The sequence below is a fragment of the Magallana gigas genome, chromosome 1 (assembly GCF_963853765.1).
Source record: "Magallana gigas chromosome 1, xbMagGiga1.1, whole genome shotgun sequence".
NCBI classification, from domain to species: Eukaryota; Metazoa; Mollusca; class Bivalvia; order Ostreida; family Ostreidae; genus Magallana; species Magallana gigas.
Genome location: NC_088853.1, coordinates 49,113,619 through 49,140,092, shown reverse-complemented (window position 1 = coordinate 49,140,092; position 26,474 = coordinate 49,113,619). Strand labels below are relative to the sequence as shown.

Sequence of the window (26,474 nt, the reverse complement as noted above, 5' to 3'; positions counted from 1 at the left end):
ATGTTGTATTTGCTGTTTGAGAACTGTTTTCTTATACAAGTACATACTGTGACGTCATTGTATTATTTGTATAACGTCATGAATTTCAACGTCACTTAAGTAATAAACAGCAAATTAAAAAGTTCACTAGAATATGAACCTGTTTGGTCATGTGATCAAATTCTAGCCCCCTGTCACGTTTCTTACCTTCGCCCAATTGTAGCTTATTTATCAAGACAGTAACTATGTATTTTGTTTATCCTACAACATAACATCACATTTTGCGTCTCAAATGAGATTCATTCGACATATTTCGCTGGATATCTGCAGTTGAAACCAGGCCATGGCGTAAACGAAGCAAGAAAGATGACGTCACAATGCATTTGAACGTCGGTTAAGTGCACGAGGCTATATTTGGACATTGACCGAATATAGCGTTGGTTTATTGGGTTACCTTTTTTGGTCAATGCAAGTGGTAATTGCAGGATAAATGTACATACTATGACGTCATTGTATTGTTTGTATAACGTCACTTAAGAAATAAACAAAAGTTCACTGGGATATGAACCTGGTTGGTCACATAATCAATCCTGTGAACCCCGAAAGATTTGATCACGTACCAACTAAGTTCATATTTTAGGTCATCGTTTTAACATTGCTGTTTATTACTTATATTTCCGTTTGAAAAAGGCATACCGAAGAAAATAAGTAGAATAGCCGTGTTTTAATGTTTCCAATAATTCAACCGTCAAACGATAAAAGCGTGCGTTTAACAGAGTGAAAGAGTCATAAAAAGGTTCTTACAGAATTGAAGATTTTCGCAATTCTGTAGTCCCATATCAGGAAACACATTTGCAAATGTAAGTATTTGTTTTTGAATATACTTTAAAACGGATTGGGAAGAAATTAAAGCGCTTACGTATAACGAATAGTGTGGTTATTTTAATATTTTTTTGCAGAACACTGTGTTCATTAAGTGTTATATGGTTCTTATCTTTATATAATGACAAACATTAAAAATATTATATGGAATGAATATGTTTTTTACTTAAACGATAGGTCATTTTAAATATTACCTGGCAATTTTTCGTAAAAACATAGTGCCGTATGTGCTTCTGCATAAGTTCGACATTTCTCAAAAAGCTCCATACAATCTGTTTTTTTCAGTAAATACTGTACAAAAATCACGTCCCATGGTGTAAATATCTTCTCATCGCAAAGAATTCCCAAATAATCTCTTGCAGAGACAGCTCGAGAAAACAGAGTCATATCCTTAACTTGATAAGAATCTACAATCATAAAACCCATGGGTAACTAATGACTATTACTAGTGACAAACAAATAATGAGTAAAAATAAAGCTCAATATAAACTTACATCGAATAAAGTCCAATAATCTTTTAGTTTTATCCTTCGGAAAATTTTCTGCGATGTAGTCAAAAAGACTTGCAAAATTTAATCCAGCTCCCCCATCTAAGTATATTTCGCTCAAACGACCTATTAAAAAAAGAAATAAATAAAAATGTTAAATATAAGTTCCTTGCAATACACGTATATATTAAATTTGACTTTTTGGACATTTAAGCATTGGATGCTTATTTTTTATACGGTTGGTCCTACAATACAGAATTGCTGTGCAGATAAGTTGTACACCGTGCATTAGCGCGAGATGGTAATTGGTTTTCGCGGCCTATATTTGTATGTGAAACTCGTCATGATTTCTATTTTGAACAAATATGACCTCATCCTAAAATAACAGTAGTGGAACGATCATGGTGTTTTAGTCTTGGTAATGTGTAGAATATACAGAATTAAGAAATACAATAAAAAACATTCATCTTCTTACAAAATATAAAAATAAAACACATTAGGAAAACCGCTCCTGCCTATCATTTCCATTAATACATAATTTAATTTTGGTTAAATCGCTGTTTCTGAGTGGCTAAAAATTATTTATGACGTATAAAGGTTGCTGCCTACGCCATAGTAAGATTAACGTCAAAAACGTATCAATTCTTTTTATTTAATATTTTAGGGCCTTTTTACTCTGTTACTTAAACTTTCCGCTACATTTAAGTTCATGTGACATCCTAATTAACCTTTGCTTAATGACTTCACTACATAACATATTAGGCATTTCTACATAACTGCCCAAAAGAGCCAAAAATAGCAAAAACGTTGGCAGTAAATAGGATCAATTTGTGATTTTATTCTGGATGTCGACTAGTATTAAATTATTTAAACCTGTGGCGTTTTTTTTATTGAAAAATGTATATATATATATATATATATATATATATATATATATATATATATATATATATATATATATATATATATATATATATATATATATATATATATATATATACTGTAGACGTACTTTTGTCCGCGTGGTATTAATTTACGCTATGATCGCGGGCACAAATTTTCCGCGGAATTTTTTCCCAGTGTACTTAAAGTGCAGTTTGGAATGAAATTTTGAAATTGCATTACATGAATAAGGATAATCGGAAGTTACTTCGTTATATTAAACTTGCATATACGTGTTCCCAAAGTATATCATTTTTATCTATGCAAGCTGTCAAACAAATTTATATTGAGAATTCACATAATAAATAATTTAATCTCCTAAAGATTTGAATTTTCTGTAAATTTACTTGCATGAAATTTAAACTTTTACCAGCTTGAGATAACGGCACGTGTCAGACGACAAATAGCCCCAAGCGGTTCTGTCTTTCAATGACCCAATTAACTACACGCTAAGACCCGTGTTTTTACTGCAATTTTTAGATCCCTTTGTGCTCTGACTTATAATTGATAAAACTGATCAACTCATAATTTAAACGACATGTGAACCCCTAAATTGACAGTTAATAAAGATCACGAGACGATTTTAGCCAGCGTCGGAACATCTTGACGGCTAACTAATGACCACCGACCAGTGCACAACCGATAATTACTGTTCTCTGTGAACAGTTCTTACAATTTAATTCCAAAGTTGGACAAATTCTAGGTAATGAAAATCGCTCAGAACTAAATTTAATAATAATTATTCAAATTCAAAGAATCCGCGTAAATTTTTACCCGCGGATTAAATTGATATTGTGATTCCGCGGAATTATGACCCCGTGGAAAAAAATACGTCTACAGTATATATATATATATATATATATATATATATATATATATATATATATATATATATATATATATATATATATATATATATATATATACATTTTCCAATAAAAAAAACATAGGTAAATTACAAAAAATCACCGAGACGAGACATTACCCTTATGAGCTTTCACCTTTGAGAGACCACCTTAATCATATTAAATGAAAATCATACTTTATGATCTTGGATATTCATGGATTCTGTTTTGACACAATATCGTATATCACCTGTTAAAAAATTGTATGATAATCATATGTTCATTTGTTAATCAATACAATAATATAACATTAAATATTGCATCCTATCATATTTACAACATATATCATATAATACAATAAAATACCATAATAAACAGTGATGAGATATGATATTGTAACGTATGATATGACATTGTTTTGTCTTATGTATACGTTATTGTATTTAATCAAATAATACAATATCATTATATATAAAACAATATAGTATTATATTACAATATCATATTACATAATACATCATAACATTGAAACATATGATATTATATTGTATAATATAGTATGATATTGTATGATACTGTATCTTTTTTAATACATAATATGATATTGTATCATATGATACAATATATAATTTGATACAACATTGTATCATATCAAATTATACAATACTATGTGTTAAAGTAAAATATTATATAATACAATATTATATTGTACATATTATATCATATGATACAATAATATGTTTTACAATATCATACAATACAATTTCATGTGATGTGATAATATTATACAAATATAGCCCTTTCATTAGGTCGATCCATAGATATATCGACTTCACAGAAAAGCATATCGACCGAGCACGATATCTATGGATTGACCAAGTGAAAGGGCTACATTCGTTATATTATTTTCCAAAGAAGAATTGGCAAGATTAAAACAAAATAATTTCTATATTTAGAAAGTACAGGTCAAAATGAGTTTTTAAAGCTTATTTTTAGAAAGTACAGGTCAATCATAATATGCAATACTATACATAACGATATCATGATACAATATCATAACATAAAATATAAAAAAATTGATACAATATCATAATCGTATCATATAACTTTTTATAATATTACATATGATATTGTTATATTCAGTAGTATATTAGTATATTCTCAATATATATATATATATATATATATATATATATATATATATATATATATATATATATATATATATATATATATATATATATATATATATATATAACTATATATATAACTCTATATAGACGAATAGTCAATAATTGTTATAATAGTTCGTCCGAAAAATATTGATTGGTCAATATTTTTTTAATATTGACCGGCTAGGAATAATATCTCAAGAACATTCCCTCTATTTCAAATAATCGCCTCTGATTTGTGTATTCGTAAACGATGACGTAAATAACTCTTTGCGACTCCAAAACAAGGTGACGTCATAATAGACAGTCAGTCAAGGCAAGTAAGCAACGGACGCGCAATGCGACGGTTTGCTATCATAACGGATATAAAGATTTGCGAATTACTGTGAAGTAAAATCAGGTAGAACATCTGTATGTTAATTCTTACGGTCGGTGGAATTTCACCAGTGACCGTTTGATGCAGAGGATATATAGGAAATGAACTATGCACAAAATTGAATTCGTGAATTCTTTGTTGAGCTGAGAATTACGGCGATCTGTTTTCAATTACTTTCTTAAATTTTGGTTTGTTTCTTCATATAACAAAACAAATGTTGACTGTGTTTTCGGGCAACATTGATTATATTAGCCCCCTTGGGACGAAAATATTGCCCTCCGCTTCGCGTCGGGCAATATTTCGTCCCTCGGGGGCTAATATAATCAATGTTGCCCTCAACCCCAGTCAATATTTTTATAATATATTGTGTCATATTAAACAATATTGTTTCATACCAAACAATACTATGTCATAGGAATCATGTTATATGATTTATCAACAAACACATCTATCTATCGAGCAGGTTTGAATGAGGTAGGAGATTTCTTTAGCATCCTTGATAATGGATATTCAGGCTCTGCATCTGAAGCAACCTCCGAAACCTATGGCTCAGATTCAGCATTCAAGCCTGTCAGGTGCATCAGTATACATAATACTCATCTCCATGCAAGTTTGGTGAAGTTCAGACCAGTAATAACTAAGATATCATCATCAGAGGGCACTAGCAATTAAAACCTTAACCTGCTCCAGCATCTGCAACCTATGGCTCAGATTCAACATCCATGCCTGTCAGGTGCATCTGTATCATAAGACACACCATCCATTCAAGTTTGGTGAAGTTAGGACCTGTAATATCTAAGATATATTTTTTAGCATCCTTGATAATGGAGATCAAGCTCTGCATCTGAAGCTTCCTCTGTGATTCATTCATACTACAGTTTAATCAACTATGCAAGTTTGAAATAGTACTATTATCTATTAAACATCTGACCTGTTCCAAAAAAATTAACCATATCCAGCATCTGAAAAATATGGCTCAGACTAAGCATTCAAACCTGTCATGTGCATCAGTATCATAAGACGCACCATCCATGGAAATCTGGCGAAGTTAGGACAAGTATTAACTAAGATATAATCATCAGAGGGCACTCGTTTCAAAAACTTTTACCAGCTATAAAAACTTTAACCTCCTCCAACATCCGAAACCTATGATTCAGATTCAACATCCATGCCTGTCAGGTGCATCTGTATCATAAGACACACCATCCATTCAAGTTTGGTGAAGTTAGGACCTGCAATATCTAAGATATATTTTTTAGCATCCTTGATAATGGAGATCAAGCTCTGCATCTGAAGCTTCCTCTGTGATTCATTCATACTACAGTTTAATCAACCATGCAAGTTTAAAATAGTACTTTTATTTATTAAACATGTGACCTGTTCCAAAAAAATTAACCATATCCAGCATCTAAAACCTATGGCTCAGACTCATCATTCAAACCTGTCAGGTGCATCAGTATCATAAGACGCACCATCCATGGAAGTCTGGTGAAGTTAGGACAAGTAATAACTAAGATAAAATCCTCAGAGGGCACCCGTTTTAAAACCTGGCTCCTGCAACAAAAACCTTAACCTCCTCCAGCATCCGAAACCTATGGCTCAGATTCAGCATTCAAGCCTGTCTGGTGCATCAGTATCATAAGACGCACCATCCATGGAAGTCTGGTGAAGTTAGAACAAATCGTAACTAAGATATAATCATCAGAGGGCACCTGCAACAAAAACTTTAACCAGCTCTAAAAACCTTAACCTCCTACAGCATCTGAAACCTATAGCTCAGATTCAGCACCCAAGCCGGCCTGGTGCATCACTATCATAAGACACACCATCAATGCAAGTTTGGTGAAGAACGGACCAGCAGTAACTTAGATATTGCTATCAACAGGCACCTGCAACAAAAACTTTAACCTGCTCCAAAAACCTTAACCTCCTCCAGCATCCAAAACCTATAGCTCAGATTCAGCACTTAAGCCTGTCTGGTGCATCAGTATCATAAGACACACCATCCATGCAAGTTTGGTGAAGTCCGGACCAGCAGTAACTTAGATATTGCTATCAAAGGGCTCCTGCAACAAAAACGTTAACCTGCTCCAAACACCTTAACCTCCTCCAGCATCCGAAACCTATGGTTCAGATTCAACATCCATGCCTGTCTGGTGCATCAGTATCATAAGACACACCATCCATGCAAGTTTGGTGCAGTACAGACCTGCAGTAACTTAGATGTTGCTATCAAAGGGCACCTGCAACAAAAACTTTAACCTGGTCCAACAACCTAACCTCCTCCAGCATCTGAAATTTAGGACTCAGATTCAGCATCCAAGTCTTTCAAGTCCATAAGTAGGTCCAGATGCATCATCCATGCAAGTTTGGTGATGATAGAACAAGTAATAGCTTAGATACAGGACCTGCAACAAAAACGTTAACCAGGTCCGGACGCCGACGCCGACGCCGAGGGTATAGCATAAGCTCCCCTGACTTTGTCTCGGTGAGCTAAAAACAATAAAAAAATATACAATCAACAAAATTTCCAAGTGTTCACCTTGATAAATTGAATGATTTGAAATTACGAAAAACATTTAATTCGGGTTTTTTTTCTGCGCGTTCTTAATATGATTGACAATTTTTGGTGATTGATTTTAGTCTTTATGGCCAAAATTTTCATTAAAAGTACAGCCTGAGCCGTTGGAAAAATGAAGTTTGCATTGTTTCTACGACACATTGTACCAACTTTAAATTTGTGGGTTTTTTTTTTCTCAACATCGTTTTAAATGTCACACAACCCGAAGGAAACATCATTTTAATAATTATAATTTTTCTCTTCCGTAAATGTAACGTCATTTCCATCGGCAACTTAAAATAACCCAGAAGCTCTGAGCGAATTTAACCAAACCGAAAGTGTTGTGATAATGAGGAATGGTCACGGTAGCAGATCGCAACAAGAGGTTCAAGTTCAGTGCATCGCTTTTAACAATTAAGACATTATTGGAAATCAGCCACTCCGATAAGAAGAGCATTAAAGGTGCTAATTTATTTAATAAATACATAATACTGGGTAAACACTTAGAAGTGATTTTATAAATCTCTGAAAATGGCTAACGACACGATCAATTGAACTTGTCAACATTTCGGGACAACCAGTCTTTTCTTCATGACAAAAAAGAATAAAATACATGGGATAAAAACAAAGGAGACATAATGTAGCACAACAACTAACACTACAAAACAAACATAAAAGAAACAATAGTTATATTTTATACAGTTTTGATTTTCTATGTTTTAGCAGGTGATGGCGAAGTTTTCAGTTAGCTCGGACCCGAATAAGATATTAACACGTGAATTACGTCAGATGTTGTTTTGTGACGAATGAATAAAAACCTTAAATTTACGCAAAAGAGTTGCATACTTGCTTCGCATGGCTATTTTTAAAACGTTGTTTTCGTAAGATTTAACAACGTGGTGGGTAATACTAATTTTTTTTTTCAGTGATAAGATGGTGAAATATTTAGGATTTTTTCAGTTCTTCTCCTTTTCTTGGCGAAATGTTGAAGGTTTTTTTTCTAATTCAATAGAACCTTCATGCAAGAACACACAACGTTTGTCGTTCTGTTCTTAATTACAAATTTCAGCCTTTCCGTCTTCTGACTGAGTCTCTTATTCCATAAATAAACTAAAAGGAATATTCTTTGTATTAAAAGGTGAGAATTTAGTCGGGACGGGATCAAATCAAATAAAGCCCAATGATATCTTGCTTGAATTGATACGATAAAATTAAATTTGTTCTTAACATTTTTTAAACATTTAATTTGTGTTTAAATGATTTCAGACCGATTTTAAAACATGATATCTCGGATGCTTTTGCCTTTCAGCGTTCGGTGACATCTTTCTCGGATCGATTAAATTACATTTAATATATAAAAAAATAAAATTCATTTTAATTGAGTTAAAATGACCAAATCATCAAAATGATCAAATCATACCTTTGATTGTCTTTAAACGTTGCTCTTGCAATGTCTCCTCTGGTGACATTTTACTCTAATTGGTTTCATTAAATGAAATTAAAAGGACTCCCGTAAAACGCAGTCAAAACAAACCTTATCTTTAGTTAACACGATTGACATACTCTGAAACGTTAGAGAGAAATGTTTATACTCTCTACTGGAACATAAGGGCCTCTGGCGAGCCAAGAAAGCAAGACATTGGCTTCACAGTTAACAACATTCTACTTAGTAATGTAGAACCATGCGACATCACACCACACCACAGGTCCAATCACCAATGTTAATATGAATGCTCAGCTTTACTGATCAGTGTCCTCATTTGGTGAAAAGTATATTATGTTTTAACTAAGGGCATCTGTACCGGAAATACCCACATGCAGTGAATTTGGCATATTGTAAATACTTAAGCAAAAACGCAATATCTATTATAGCGGATTCTCGCATGTATTTACCAAATTTCAAAATGCTTATGTTTGAGCAATGTATATGTAGGGGAGTGGTTAACATGGGGTTTCATTCAAGTTTGAAATATAGGAAAACAATAAATATTATAAAGGTTCTTACCAACTTGATTCCCATTTGTAAAAGATTCGCCAGAACTTGCTTCATCTACATGTATAAGATAGTGATGTATAATAGCATTTTTAAATTACGTGTCAACATTTTTAAAATGAACGTTTATTGATTTGATCAAAACGTTAATAAAGAATATTGTTAAAATTTATATATCTATATACCTATTCATAGTTGTATACTTTTATCATAAAATGTGACACTTTGTGTTAAAAATATAATTTATCTAAAACATAAACCAAACTTTGTATTTTAGTATTGATGGCAGCTAGTTATATGAACATTCGAAAGATACTAAATTCTTATATATAAGGTATTGTGAAGCTTCCTTGATACATGTAATAATTGTAAAGCATGTAATAAGTTTTAATGAACAAAAATTGAAAACATAACAAATGAAAAAAAGTCCTACGGAAAAATAAAAACAGGAGCAGAGCAAACAAGTAGAGGTAGGATTCGGTGCCACTGGGGAGTAAACATCATCTGCTGACCGGTCATCCCCGCAGTGTGATGTTTGTTGTAATCGGGAAAACGGGAAAATCCGTAGAAAATTAGGTGATTAATAATGGTCTAACTATAAGTATGAAAACTCAGTTGGCATGCGACCCAGTTGAAGATTGTATTTGCTGATTAGGTCGTTCTGTTGACCATAGAACTAGCGAAAAGATGATGTAAATCGAGACTGTTGGTAGTAGCTTGCGTCAGCTTAGAAACTGTTCATTCGTAGAGCATGCCCTTGCATATCGAATTAATTGACATATAAAAATTCCATGTGAAATTGATGAAGGTATATTACTACATAAGTAAGAAGAGCTGACAATAGAAAAATTGATATTATCACTTTATCATAATTTTCTATTGTTAAATTACCATCAATCTCCCTTCCCAGTAAAATGTTCAAATATATAACAGATGAAGCAGACTCCGTGGTATCTTTTATTTTAAGTTCACTGTTATACATCGAGTAGACGTAAGTATGGAATTCGCAATTGTTAATTGATAATATGTCGTCGATATACCTGAATGTTTGAGGTGAAAGCCACAGCGAATGTTTTATTCTTTTCACGTACAAGTTTTTTTTCAATAAAATTTAAATGAATAAATAAGAATAAGGTTTGTAAAAATTCACGTGTGACATATGTAGTTCATAGTTCAATTCTAACCTATTCAATAAAATGCATATAAGTAAATAACAGAATAAAGAAAATAAGTTTCCTACCTGTTACTATTTGCTTACAACTGCCAATGAAATTGCGTACTTCTATTTGAAAACAATAGTTTTCCAAGTCATATTTTGGTCTGATCACCAATACGGGCTCAGGAAGATTGTTTGATGTTCCTTTGAATTCTTCAACGTGTTCATCTATTGGTATGAAGGTGTCACATGATTTTTCCTTCAGGCTCCATTGAACAAAGAAAGGTGCAGGAACTGATTGTATAGTTGTTCTGAATAAAAGCCCTCCATCTTGCTTCTTTTCAGGTCCTGATATGGAAGCAACAGGAACATCTGCTCAAGAGAAAAAAGTTTTTTGCATCAAAGTTTAGCATGTTCATATCAAATAGGGAGTGTTTAAAATTATTGGACTAAACAAAGGTACACATGGATATTCTAATTATCATCCATTATATCAACATATTTCTAAAAGGCTATATTTACTGAAACTTGATTTGAAATTAGTAGTATTTAAAGATGGCATAAACTGTTTATCGTCAAAGCTTAGAAACACTGCATCAATATATTAAGGTGATAAATTTAAAAACATAATAAAAATATTAAAATAAAGAAAAGTACATGTAATTGCGCAGATAAAAAAACTAAGATAACTTAAAAAAACCTTGGCTATAGAAATTTTATGAAGTTTTTTATGATTTACGTTTATAAAATCGTGTAATAATTGAAGAGATAAAAACAGATTTTATTTTTCATGTCTGTATCGATGGTCATCATGTTTTCTTTTATATCGCTATACACTGTCAACATAAGTCAAAACTTTGCGATAAAAAAAGAACACAATTTTTTGAAAATTTGAAAATTTTTAAGAAAAACACGAAATTGGCATTCATTCAACAGTTTTTTTTTTCAACTTCAATACCTAGTATTATGAAATCACTTGCAGTAGATCCTACGTTGTTGGTGGCAGTTAGTTGGTAAGATCCAGCATCGTATTCATTTACATCAGAGATAGTTATTGATGGCTTTTCTACGCTCACATCAGAATATCTACCCCCACCTTCTTTGTTGACCAGCCTATTTCCATTTTTTGTCCAATAAACTGTTTTAACTTGTGGGTAGTTTTCATACACAAATACGTTACCAATCAGTTTTATTGATTTCTTTGGAATGTTTGTTTTATGACCGGTCGTGATATTTGGGCGACCTATAAAATAATTGTGCAGATTGCAAAATATATGCCATGTAACGTTAACAACAAGGACAGCTACATGTAAGAGCAAATTTCGCAAAGCTGTTTTATTTGATCTACTTCTCGTGTATGAGTTTGGTATTTTGATCGACTGCATAAAAATAATCAATATATGAAATATCTTTATTTATATGGAAAATCCAGTGAACAATTTGAAAACAATTTGTTAGTGATTGTTTTTTGGAAGTGATAGCTATAAACAATAAAATAAAACAAAACTGCGTACTTCCTATTACACTTATATAGACCGAGTTACTGTATTGCTCTCCAATTTTATTCCAAACAAGAAGACGATAATAAGACTTGTCCTCATAAGCTACGTTTCGTATTACAAGTGACGGGGATGCAGAATTGCAACTACTTCCGTAATATTTTTGTTGTCTTATGTTGATTGAATCGAATGCTTTTCCATCGTTGCTCTTTTGCCATTCTACCCCATCGGGAGATGGACACGATACAATATTTGATTTTAAATCTGCTGTACAACCAAAAATGATATCCAGCAGATGTGTGGTTAGAATTTTAGCAGTAGGAACATCTGCAATGAAAAGAATGATTTGTAACTTAAAATAATTATTGAAGTCTTTCAATAGACAGAGATTTGCTGAATTCTCCTCTTGGTGCAACCAACTTTAAAAAGGATATGCAATAATATACGGGAGGAATATCAAACAATATTACAATAACACATTTAAGGAGACTTAAAATATAAATAGTCTTCATAGTACCATCTCTACGTTACTTGTAACATTCCAAGTATAAACAATTAAAGTTGAATTTGGTAAAATAATGAAGAAATTAACCTACAACATGGCCGCCGACCGGCATTAATTGAGTCATTGAAAACCACCTATTGTATTGTGAAAGAAGATATAATTTTATAACAATTGAAAAAAAAAAATTCTCCAGACAAAGACAAAACTAACATTACTGAAGGTTGGTTGCTACAGGGACTCGATGTAATATAACGCTAGCAAATTTGATTTAAGACGCACGGTCGTTAATATCACAAAACAACTGCCTTTAGTTATTTATTCGAATATATTTACACTTTCAATTTGTTTCTCTTATGTAACTTTGTGCAAATCGCTATTATTCCTGCATTCCTAGGTCAAGAGGTCAAATATAGCGCATGAAAAATCTAGGTCACTACTTTTTATAGTTATGTACTCAAACCGACCTATGCTTAAACACACCTGATATTGTATTAAAAACACTTAATTTAGGCATACATAAAAAAAAAAAACTTATCTGTTTTTTTTTGTTATATGAAGTTTATTCATTCATTTTCTTGCAATATATAACAATAATTGCGGAGAGAAATGATGCCAAAACATTCATGCAAGATAAATATTTATGGATCGACGTTGAAGATTACAATCGCAATTTGTCAATGGCGTTAAAACAAGTTATAATTCATTTCTGACTCTTATAACAAGCCTCGATCAAAATCGCAAAAGCAATATCACAGAGCTTTCTGTTTAGTCTATTCACAATCAAATTAATCTCTTTCTGCTACTCTGTTTTGTTCCGTAGTAAGAAGTTAGAATAGCATGCCTCTGTAATATCCGAGGAAAATCATTGCGCTCTTTAATCTGATTCTGCGATAAAATTATCTCTGAAAATGCCTAAGAGGACTCTAACTCAAGCATTTCAAATTCATGCTTTTTTTTTCAAAATTTTTAACTACTTATAAAAAATTATAAATGAATTGTTGTTTAAAAAGATGTTAAAAGGATTTTTCGTTCGTTTTAAATTTCTAATCTGGATCTAAAGTTGCTCCATTTTGTTAAGAACAATGCACTTTCACATTAATAACAACGCGACGACTTTACACTTACACAATTGATTTTACTTACATATTGGTGACCTAAAAAAGGGATGGATAAGCAATTTTTGCATTTTATTGAAAAAATAAATGTGTTGATCAGTGCAAAATATTGGGTCGCTCGGGTATCTGTAAACAAACATTTAAAAAAATAAGTCCATGTTGTTTAAATTACTCATGAACATGATCAAAGTGATATAATATATAAACTTCAACCTTTTTTGTCTTACTAAATAAATAGATAGTAATTGTCATTGTATATGAGGTGATTAAATATTTGCATTGAATGAAAAGCAAAGTCACTTACAGGCAAGACTTGTTGAATCTATATGACTTGAGTTTATCACTCTTTTTCAATCCCCAATCTATATAAACTTTGGCGAATTAATTACTGTACAAATCATCAAAGTATTTGTAATCAAATATCAATCTCGCCACAAGCTTAATATATTTTTCCTCTCACAACTTCCATTAATAAGATATTAGATAATAGTCCGTTTGTCCATTCGCTCTAAAGTGTTATTCATAAGGAGCAGTTACACCATCGAGACACCATACTTTACAAACTGGTGTAAACAAGAAGCTAGAGAGAACATCGGTTCCATAAGAACGAAAGAAGTTATAGAGATCATCATATGCATGTAACTTGACACCCAACAGCATCGGTTTAATCTAGTATAGCTTTCAAAATATTATGATATTATTACAAAATTATATTGAAAATGTTGGAAGTATCCGATCCATATTATGACCTAATTGTTCCATCCTTGAATATCTATAATGTATTTAATACTTTGATATTATTTAAAGAAGCATTATTGAGTAGAAAAAGATTTACCGAGAGAAATGTTAAGCAGTAATAAACTAATGAAGATTGCATTATGGTCTATGGGGACTAGAACATTTTTTAAAATAAAAAGTAAATACTAGGAATATCAATAAATGCTTCGGTGGAAAGATGTATTTCATCATTAGGAATACAAAACTAATGAAATAATTTTTATACAATAAAGATTTCTCAAGATTGATTTTTATAGAATAAAAGCAAAAAGAGGCAACTATTCAAGAAAAGGTAAAAGGTCATTAGTTATGACACATTCACCTCGTACATATTAATATTTAAATTTGATATCCAACTACACTGAGTATAAAGTCCTAACATATCTATTATACACCTAGATTCATTGAATCATTGGGCAATTATTGATCGGATACCTTAATGACCAAATTCAATCAAAAATCAAAGAGTTCACGTGAAGAAGTTTTTGTAGGCATAAATAATTTAAGTTTTCCATTTTACTGTAGAATAAATGCTACCTATGATTGTATACTTAGCACGAAGCATCGTTTTTGAAAGTGGGAGGGGCGACCTCATTAAAAAGTGACAAACAACAACAAATAACTGAACACAACCTAAATTTCTCAGGATCATAAAAACCAGTGTGTGTGTGTGGGGGGGGGGGTAGAGGAATGTGTTGCATCTCTTCAATTTCTCAATTTTACTGTAATGCTTCATTTCCTTGTTTTCGTGAGGCTTTCATTTATATATTTCCATCAAAAAATAGAGGATAGCCCAACGATACCGATAATTCATATATCACTATTTAAGAAAAACGTCTGGACGGGGCTGCACCTGCCCCTCTTCACCCGATGCTACGTGCCTGGATAATTGATTGAATGATTGATGCTATAATCGTTTTACTTCCTTGTTAGATAAAAAAATCTTCGTAGTTAAATATTAGTATATTTCAACTGTACCTAACGTGGCCGTCCTTTCTGCAATTCCCACGGCATTTTTCACTAAACAAGAGTAAATTCCTCTGTCTTCTAAAGTCGGTGACGTGATGGTGAAATACTCATCTTTTAATTCCCCACCATTATATTTTTTATTTCTGTTATCAATGGGTTCTCCATCCTTTGTCCACCTTATTTCATTTACATCAGGTTGCTCTTTTTTGACACAATAACATATATATATTCCTTCTACTCCTGTCGTGACGTCCCAAATTTCAAACTTAGGAAGCCCTATAATACACATGTACAACATATTAAATAGTATATGTAATATGCATTTTATGATCCAATTTTCAAAATATCATTTTGATTCGGAAAGATAATAAAATAATACCTCCCTTGGCGTGTAGAGAAATAGAATTGCTAACAACTATAATTGTTTTCCCTTTCGTATTTCTTGAAAGCATGGCATGGTATTTTCCCTCATCTTCCTTGCACACCGAGTGTATACACAGTTTTTGATCGGTACTTCCTTTATACTTTTCCGTTGTTGTGTTGATATGTATGTTTGTCCATCCTAAGAGTTTTTGCCACGTGACTGACCAGCCTTTTAGATGTTCAGGACGAATTACTGCATTAAATATTGCAATATCTCCACAAAGAACGGTTTCTTGACCTTCTATTGATATCATCGGTTCCTCTATTAAATAATGGTCAAACTTTTAAAATATCTTTCAGTAAAAATGAGTCTCGAAATATTTTGATACACATACAGTCAATCTAATGTACTACATACCTTTTTTATCTGTTTGGTTTAAACAATCATATGTGTATTCCACAATATATCCAACCTTGTACTTATCAATGGTTTCATCTCCAAGGTCTAGCTGTTTTATATTATTCATCTTTTCTTCATAATTAGCGTTGTACCCTTTAGATGCCATGTGGTTTTGAATTCTTTGAAATACAGACTTAAGCTTCTTCCTAATTATCTCAAAATCATTTTCAGAAATTTCTGAACGAACTTCATGAAAATAATTGTTTCTGAATGATCTAAGACGTTCGATGTCATCTCCAATCTGCGTGTCTGTATCCACTGGGTCTTTTCCCCATCCTTTTGTTGGCTCCAGTGAAGGACACAAATTCCGTATCAATTTGTACGTCAAAGTTACATCAAATTTCATGTAGTCTGGTATTGCAGGTGGTTTAAGGAAACACATGCTCTCTTGTTTTGAATCCAATTTATTTTTCCCATTCAAAAGAGAACAGGAATGCTGTTGTATCTTATTATACAGGTCTGCTGGCTGAATCTCACTTGCTAAGATGTCTGCAAGCGGTAGTTTGAAGACATCTAAACATATTTTTACAAAGCGAATAAAATTTTGTTCTTCTTTTGTCAAAATCGGAGAAGCCATATTCTATTTGAAGTCTAATTAATTATCTTCTTTCTTTTATATGCCCTCAAAAATACAAAAGTGGTCATACTATTCCAGATCCCTTAACGTACGCATTTCTTAGCCTGGCTAGTCATGATGCAGATGCATTCTCCTCTGCTTCTCCAAATAAAAACGTTTTCTGTAGAAAGTAAAAATATACTACATTTGTACGTTTTATTTGTCTTGAAAAAAAAATGTATGGTATAGATTTTAAAGTTACTGGGACTAGCTTTTTATATATGTATATTGACATTCTTAGTAAGTATGTACATGTAACCTGAAACGCACCTCTGCCATTCAATCAATTGACAGGTTACTGATTTGTGACTGAATGGCATATCTGTGCCATTCAGTCACCTTTCCAGACCATTCAGTTATCATTCAGTTGACTGAATGGCAGAGCTTCATCCTATGGTACTACTACACCAGCTGTACGTTTCTCACACGCTATGCGGTTTGTACGATACCATACGTTTCTCGCACGGTACGGTACGCTTCTTGTACGATATGATACGTTTATTGTACGATACGATCCGTTTTCTATACGCTTTCTGTACGGTATGTACGGTTTTTGTACGATATGAATCTTAATTTCTAACAATCGATGATCATTCAGCTTCTTTTACACGTCTAATTCACATTAATTTCAAAGTATTTTATTAGTTAAGATTATCACAGGTCCGATAAATATATCGTTATTTGCAATATAAAATATGGAACGTTAAAACAATAGCCCCCATTTAAAGCAATAAGAGCTGTTATTTTCATGTTGATTTTTTTTTTCGAAAATGTTATTTTCTACTAAAATGACAAAAACTATTTTGGTTTTTAAATTTCTGCCAACTTTATTTTTGTGGGAAAAGCAGTTAAAATGCCTTAATTGGAGCAAAATTATTGTTGTCTTGTACAAAAATTGATCTGCTACATATTCTTTAGAAGATAAATATTTCTTCTGACGGCAAAACTTAATGATTTGTTCAAGCTTATTTATCATAAAGTTTAAGTTACATGCAGACTTATCATACAAGCAGGTTTTTGCAGCAAAATAAAATACTGAAATACACAGCTCATATTGTTTTAAGCATTGAATGCTTATTTTTGGATGTCATCGGTCCTATGACTCACCAAGCGGTGCAGACAAATTGATTACCGTGCGTAAACGAGTCATCTTAATGCCGATTTTCTCGAAAAATGCATTTTGATTTCAAATATTGATGGGATTTATATTTCAATATGTTTTCTTTCATTTTTAGGAGGAAGGAATAGACAATTAAAAATTAAATTAAAAATCTATGTATAACTTTAATCTTGTTGGTTTTTGTCTTACAAGAAACGCATCTAAATGTTTTTTAGAATCAAAACTTACGCAAACATTACAAGATTAATATTTTGAAGAAAAGAGGAATAAAGGGCAGTGTGCTACATGTAATATATACAAACATGTGCTGTCTGGTAAAAAAAAACTGATTTTTGTTATGTCACCAAAGCCGAGATTGTGTTAATGATCAGCTATGTTTTTTCATTTACTTTTTTTCTACAATAAATTATTTATCAATTTTCCCCGGTAAAGGCACTTTTTTCGCATCGTAGCTAGAGATATACGTAGCCAGTTTGAACGCATTGGTTTGAGAATTCGTCGAGAAAGGAACATTACATTGTATGATATCAAATTAAACTAATACATTGTACACCCAAGCGAGTTCATTCATTGCTTGATTAACAATTTCTTTTGTTATACTTTCATGTTAAATACTGAAATCTGATTGGTTAAGACGCAGTTCATAATCCATTCTAATACCCTCAGAGGTAGAAACACTTAGCAACGGGTAACATGATATAAATAGTGCCTGTTTGGGAGGGTAACAGTTGAAATTTACACCCCTCGAAAACCATTGTCAACCGACGCGAAGCGGAGGTTGACAATGGTTTTCGAGGGGTGTCAATTTCAACTGTTATCCTCCCAAACAGCCACTATTTATTTTATTATACTGAATGTCTTAATTTTAGAGATTTGTTTTACTGCTTTTATATAGAAATGACGTGAGTTTTACGGCGAACCGTACGCGCATAATTTACGCGCATGTAACAATTCGTTGTGTTACCCGTTGCTAAGTATGTTGCGAACGCTGAGGGTAATAGAACAGATTATCAACTGCGTCTAAACCAATCAGATTTCAGTATTTAACATGAAAGTATAATAATACAAATTGTTACATGCGCGTAAATATTGCGCGTACAGTTCGCTGTACCACGTACTCCCTTCTCTTCCCCCCCCCTCTCTCTCTCTCTCTCTCTCTCTCTCTCTCTCTCTCTCTCTCTCTCTGAAATCCTTTTCCTTAAACAAACTTCTTTCTAACAACGATTAACCCCAATACTTCCAATATAAGAAAAGAAAAAAAAATTGTCACACAATTTAGTCCGACTTAACGCAGTATATTTTCATCTACTTATTTCTCGCATGTATTTTTCTGCAATTACGCTACCTCGGTACCCGCCATTTTCGCTAGCCAAGGGTTTTCGGTCCACTTTGCTCCCCTAAGTAAACCCTTGGCGGATTTCATTACGAAAACTTGGTGATGTGGTGGCGCTACCTAGCGAGCAACTTGAGTTGCGTCCCTTGCATATTTACATTTTAATCGAATTAAACAACAGGTTATATACACACTACGGCATTAATACAACTTGAAAATATGTTGACTACCGAATATCGGAAAATAGTTAACTATGCTATTAAATACGAATTAAGTTATAATCTAGGGAAAGCACGGAATGTTTTATTCATAATGGTTTGTAAGGACCTGTACCGGGAGTGAAAAAGTCGCCGATTTATTTGAAAGCTTTCATGCCATATACCATAGTTCGCCATGTTTTCTACTGTTTTAACCATGGGTTATCTACACCATAACTCATGGGCGGAGCTTGGATAGATATAGACTAGCAGATCATGATCATTTGCATACGACACACGGAAACAAAATTGTTGTATAACAGTTTTAATATTAAAGCAACAAACTGAAACCAATTACAAATTTGAGGTTAACCTTTTAACATTAAAAAAGAAACAGTTATTCACACAACAATACACGTTGACAGCCGTTTTTAGAAACTTGAATTTTGGTTTTGAAAATAAACATTACAGTTTTGAAAAAAAAAAATGACTTGCTGAACTTGGTAAGGGACCACACTGCTGGTTTTTCTCGATTTTGACTAGCTTTTCCGGCGGCTCTTCCTTAACATTTTCTAGTTGGGGCTCTAACAAATTTGAAATGTCCTTCAACATATCTGACGACGGGCGTTTGTATTTTCTCACACTTTCCACCGAACAATGGCCCGTCCTTTCCATAATTTCTTGTTTGGGGACGCCTGCTTAATATACTGTAAATTCCTGATTAAACGCGAGGAATTCATATCCGCGTAAAATCGCGAGAAGGCCGTCTCGCGAATTTTAAAATCTCGCTTTTAATTTTCAGACATATGTAAACTACATGAAACTATGATAAAATTTCGGCATTCGCGATTTTATGGTCTCGCGATTTGATGGAAAACCGTTGAATCGCGGAATTAAGTACTCGCATAAAATAAGGAATCTACAGTAGTGTTGCCGCAAGTGTGCGTTTTCCTGAATGGTTGGTATAATATCCCGGAATTCCTGCTTCTGAAAACATGGTTTTCATAATAGAAGATAGTTTATTAAGACCGATCAGCTGCTGGCTAAACTGCAGTTTATTGTCCGGACAATTTTCCAGAGGTCGGCGGTAAAACGCTGGGCTTTCACCACAGTTGCGACAGATCTCGATGTAATCTTTGTACATGTTGTATAACTTCAATTTCTGGATATGGTACACTATTTCTTTGGCTTCCACGTGACGTTGCGCTAGCCCTCCTATAAAAGCTTACAGTTATAGAAGAACGTCGTATTCAGAAGCGATTTCCCGGTCCCATTGCCTAGTAAACCTTTTTCCCAGAGTTTGTTTTCAGTTTCGCCGCTTATCGGTTCTGCTTGTTTAGGCCGAATTCCCACTCCTGCCGCTGTCAATTCGCTCATTCGGGCGCTCAGAATGCGACGAAATTCATAATACTTCGAGTCTTTTTCATCAAGGAAATTTTCGTGAATGCCACATTCTCGGAAGTATCTTAGTAATCCCACACACAGCATGTACAGTGATTTTGGAGGGTACGGCTGGCCATCCTTTCTGCGGGCTTCGACGACAAATTTACTCAACCATTGGTTCGGTCAAATTCTCGAGCTCGGGAAATTCACAACCTGTACTGTATATGCGGGCGGATCGCCATTCCCTGAACGTTTTCACGCTCCAGCTTGTATTTGTTCGTGTATTTTTACTCTCGGTTGATTTAATTAGGTTATCAATGTCACTGTCATCACAACACTTTCCAAATCTATCGTTCAGATTCAATTGTTCTAGAACATTTTCGGCGGTAATAGATTCCTGTGTTAAATTAAAGTCATACAGTTCTGCAGTTTGTGTCAAAGATAATTAAGTAATACCGTAAAAAACGTCGTCTTGGTCCTCTCAGAGCTGGCCTATCTGCGACAGTGTGTTGTCGTCTATAGATGTATTCCATTCACTATTTTTTATCTCGAGAAAATAAACGTTCATTTCAGTCATCTTTCTCTGTAGACAGCAAGTGCGCAAATGAGGACAAAAAGAGAAAGTCCAAATCGCGCGTGTTCATATGTCATGTGACAAGCCATATTAGGATAGGATTTCTGATCAGCATCACGCCATTCGTATCTATTTTTGTCACCTTTAGAAATCAAGGGCAAGGGCGATGCGATCCGATAGCTTAGCTTGCCAAATTAGGAATTTCGTACAACTTTGGTACATGTACTATAGTAACTTGCCGTATTAGTTTTTTATTGGTTTTTCTTCAGATAACCTATAGAGAGGATAAGAGGTCACTCTAAGGCTGCGCCTTCTCGTGATCTCTTATCCTCTCTATAGGTTATCTGAAGACAACCAATAAAAATAAGAACTTTTTTTGTCTTCAACAAAAAGTAAGGGCTTTTCGACTGCCCCATTTTCCCTTTTTTATTTAAAATGTCAAAACAATTCATCTCTAATCTATTTAAAAAATTCCTGAACGCCTTGGTAAAATCAGGAATTTATGAGTAGTCCAATGACAAAAGAAAGATAACTCCAGAACTTTACAAGTAGCTAAACTTCTAATTTGCAGAAAAATATTTACAAAAGATCATTTTAAAGTAAGTATCCATTCCTGTAACACAAAACATGGTATGCCTATAGTATTTGTGCTATACATTATAAGAGCAAAGCGAGATAACTCTTTCTTTAAAAAAAATTTGAAATTTAAACCCCTATAATGAGTCAAAAACTGGCCCCTTGGACCATAATTATTAGGATTATCTTTTTGTTTTTAACAATAAACTGAAAAGATCTTTTAAAATCGGAAGAAAATTTTAAAAAAATACACCTAAAGTGCTGTTTTGAAGGTTGGCCCTAGCAAATCCCTAATTTTCTCGAATTGTCTACCCAAAACTTTTTCCGGTCTGCGCATTATGTGTGTCATTATAGACGTAAAATATTGTAACATTTTCTTGAAAACTTTTTGAGAAAACGAATGACGCGTGGTTTTTGTTTAACATTAAAACTCCCGTAGACAAGTTTTATCGACCTTTAAAACCGGAAGTAGTTAACATATTTTATTGAAACTCGGAATGCATATCAATTATTCCTATCCTAATAATGTTCAGGCATCATATACAATTTTAAAGGTCATTTGAAGTTTTTTTGTTTTTTCATCCCCCCTTTTCTAAAGTTTAGGGCTTTATATCTCAAAAACGGTAAGATATAGATGGTAGTCAACGCTTACAATTTTGTACAGCTAGACATGATTCATCTTATTCTAAAATTTGAACGTTCAAACTTAAAAAATAAACAAATAATGCGTTTTTTTTAATTTTAAGAATTGTTCCTCTAGGTTCCGGAAGTACCGGGAACGGAAGTCGAAAACCTTACATTCCATAGTTTGAAAGGTTGGCTGTATAACTGTTGCATAATTGACTCAATATATCTTACACTTTTAAAAAAATCGCTGTCAAAAAACTGTCGAGTATAATAATAAACTAGAATTTTTTGGTTTTCAACAAAGAGTAAGGGCTTTTCGACATCCCATTGTCCCCTTTTTTTAAATGTCCAAATTTGTTTTATCTCTAATCTATTTCTAAGATTTCTGAACGCCTTGGTATAACCAGTTGCATAGATAGGAACTTATAAGTAGTGCAATGTCATAAGAAAGATAACTCCTGAACTTTACAAGTACCCACACTTCTAATTTTCAGTAGAATATTTTTAAAAAATCATTTTAAAGTAAGTATTCATTCCTCGGACACAGAATTTGGTATGCCTACAGTATTTATGCTCTATTTTTTGAAATTTAAACAAGTTGTGATCTTAAGGATTTCAAACCCCTATAAGGAGTCAAAAAGTGGCCCCTCGGACCACAATTTTTTGATTTTTTTTTAAACAATAAACTGAAAAGATTTTTAAAATCGGATAAAAAGTAAAAAAGTTACTGCTAAAGGGTTGTTTGAAAGGTTGGCCCCTGCAGACCCCTTAATTTTATCGAACTATTAACTGTTTCCGGTCTGCACACTCTGTGTGTCATCATATAGATGAAATATTGTAACATTTTCTTGAAAACTTTTTGAGAAAACGAATGACGCGTGATTCTTGTTTAACATTGAAACTCCCATAGACGATTTTCATTGACCTATTAAACCGGGAGTAGTCAACATATTTTAATGAAACTCGGAATGTATATTAATTACTTCTACCTTAATAATGTCCAGATCTAGACATCACATACAATTTTAAAGGTCATTTGAATAGTTTTGATTTTTCCATCCCCCCTTTTCTAAATGTGTGGGCTTTATATTTCAAAAACGGTAAGATATAGATACTGGTCAACGCTTACAATTTTGTAAGGCTAGACTAGGTACATCTATTTCTAAAATTTGAACGTTTAAACTTAAAAAAAATAAACAAAATATTGCGTTTTCTTTAATTTTAAGAATTGTTCCTCTAGGTTCCGGAAGTACCGGGAACGGAAGTCCAAAACCTTACATTCCATAGATTGATAAGTTTGCTGTATAACTGTTGCAAAATCGCTGTCAGAAAACTGCCGAGTATAATAATAAAACTAGAATTTGTTTTGTCTTCAACAAAAAGTAAGGGCTTTTCGACCTCCCATTTTCCCCTTTTTTTATATGTAAAAAAAAATTCATCTCTATTCTATTTCCAAAATTTCTGAACGCCTTGGTATAACCAGTTGCATAGATAGTAACTTATAAGTAGTGCAATGTCAAAAGAAATATAACTCCAGAACTTTACAAGTACATACATGTACACTTGTAATTTTCAGAAAAATATTATCAAAAAATCATTTAAAGTATGTATTCATTCCTGGGATACAAAACTTGGTATATGCCTACAGTATTTATGCTTTACAATCATAGAGCAAAGCGAGATAACTCTTTTTAAAATTTTTTAAACAAGTTGGCCTTTCAAACCCCTATAAGGAATCAAAAAGTGGCCCCTCGGACCACAATTTTTAGATTTATCTTTTTGCTTTAAACAATAAACTGAAAAGATTTTTAAAATCAGACAAAAAATAAAAAAGTTATAGCTAAAGGGCTGTTTTAAACATTAGCCCCCTGCAGACCCCTTATTTTATTGAATTGTCTACCCAAAAGTTTTCCCGGTCTGCGGACCGTGTGTGTCATTTCATATATAGATGAAATATTGTAAAATTAACTTGAAAAGTTTTTGAGAAAACGAATGACGCGTGATTTTTGTTTAACATTGAAACTCCCATAGACGATTTTCTTTCACCTACTAAACCGGAATTAGTCCACTTATTTTTACGAAACTCAGAATGTATGTTAATTTCTTCCATCTTAATAATATTCAGGCCTCACTTTAACTTTCAAACGTCATTTGATTTTTTTTTCCATCCCCCCTTTTCTAAATTTGTGGGCTTTATATTTCAAAAACGGTAGGATATAGATACTTGTCAACGCTTACAAGTTTGTAAAGCTAGACAAGGTACATCTAATTCTAAATTTTGAACGTTCAAACTTTAAAAAATAAACAAAATATTGAGTTTTCTTTAATTTTCATAACTGTCCCTCTAGGGTCCAGAAGTAACGGAACCGGAAGTCCAAATCCTCACATTCCATAGATTGAAAGATTTGCTGTATAACTGTTGCATAATTGAATCGATATATATCTGACAGCTTTTAAAAAATCGCTGTCAAAAAACTGTCGAGTATAATAATAAAAAAAGACGAAAACAATAGGTCTTTTTGACCGAAAGTCGAAAAGCCCTAAAAAGACTAAAACAATAGATTTTTTCGACCGAAAGTCGAAAAGCCATAAAAAAGACGAAAACAATTAATTTATAGGTCTTTTCGACCGAAAGTCGAAAAGCCCTAACTAATACGGTAACTACTACATAAATGATAAAATCAGGGATCGTTGTCGTTGCGGACCAAAGAAATTAAATAAAACAGAGCTATCTGATCCTTTAAAAGCAATAACCATAAGCAGGAACATATATATACTAACGGGATAGGCAACTTCTACATTCGCCATATTTACTTCCCATGCTATCACGCGAGCCATGACAATTTTGTAGAACTATGTTCAATCCCAGTAAAAAATATATATAGGTTTTTAAAGCGATCTTGGGAGCAAAGTCCGAAAACCCTTGGCTAGCGAAGGTGATATTTACCTAACAATACATTTGTATGTAAATGTACGTCACAAATATCCTATTTAGCTCTTGAAAAGATTGAAATATTACGATTTCACATATTCAAACTGCGCAGTATATGACAATAAAATTCATCTAAAAAATTGTATTAAGGTAGTATAAAAAAGGTAAAATCCAATGGGGTTTTTCGAACTCACGATCAGTAATTGGCGCTTTTATTAATTAATTCCGCTACACTAGCTGTTAGATATTGGAAAAGTGAGAAAAAAAAATGTTTAAACTTAATAAGTTGTTATGAAGTTAATTGAGATTTTTTTTTTGAGAATTAGTAAATACACAATAATGCGATGTCTCATATTAATGTATTTATTTTAAAACGAAAGTATGTTTTCCCCCATTTTACTTACTTTTGAGTTGTTTATTTGCTGTCGCAGACCATTTTGATAAATCAGCGCATATCCGCCTTTCACTCTAATATCCATTTCCCTCACTTTGAGAAAGAAACAAACGATACAATTTCAGAATAAGCATACCTATAACTAGTCAAACAGGTTGTAGCGTCGCCAGGTGCGGCGTCAGGAACGATAACTTGTTACCGGAACTGATTAGCATCGGATCATATTTAAATTTTAGTATAGGGTTTAAAAAGGTTCAAAGGCAGAGTCTTGTGGCGTGTGAGAGCTTTTCTCGGACATTTACAGTAACAATGATCCCCCCCCCCCCCCGACAAACCGCCTACATTTTATTCTATCCCTTGGATAAAATGTAGCTATTGCAGACATGTATACATGGGTGTGACTAACAGATCCTTGTTTAGATTTTCACATGCATTCAATTAAATAATTGAAAAAGGTCAATACAATATTTGTGTTAAAATTTATAATTGTGCTGTTATAAAAGGTTTTTTTTCCGTTCTGATACACACATTTTATTTTCATCCCAATGGCTGAAATTGAATAATTACTAGTACTTAATCTTGACTGTTTTATATTCTTTTCATTATAATTATACTTTTGAAGACTTCAACTATATCATCAA

The 26,474-nt window shown here is 32.9% G+C and overlaps 1 protein-coding gene across 1 annotated transcript; it reads right to left on the bottom strand.

The window, feature by feature from the left end:
- Positions 1–235: 235 nt before the first annotated feature.
- LOC136276002 (uncharacterized) lies at positions 236–26,081 on the bottom strand. Its single transcript, XM_066086567.1, has 11 exons — positions 25,844–26,081; positions 16,040–16,818; positions 15,638–15,943; positions 15,268–15,534; positions 11,908–12,219; positions 11,352–11,636; positions 10,478–10,765; positions 9,250–9,294; positions 1,356–1,475; positions 1,056–1,268; positions 236–240 (listed from the first exon to the last, which is right to left on the bottom strand). Exons 2-11 carry the CDS (start codon positions 16,656–16,658, stop codon positions 236–238), a joined length of 2,460 nt encoding a protein of 819 aa, XP_065942639.1. The 5' UTR covers positions 16,659–16,818; positions 25,844–26,081.
- Between the last annotated feature and the right edge of the window lie 393 nt (positions 26,082–26,474).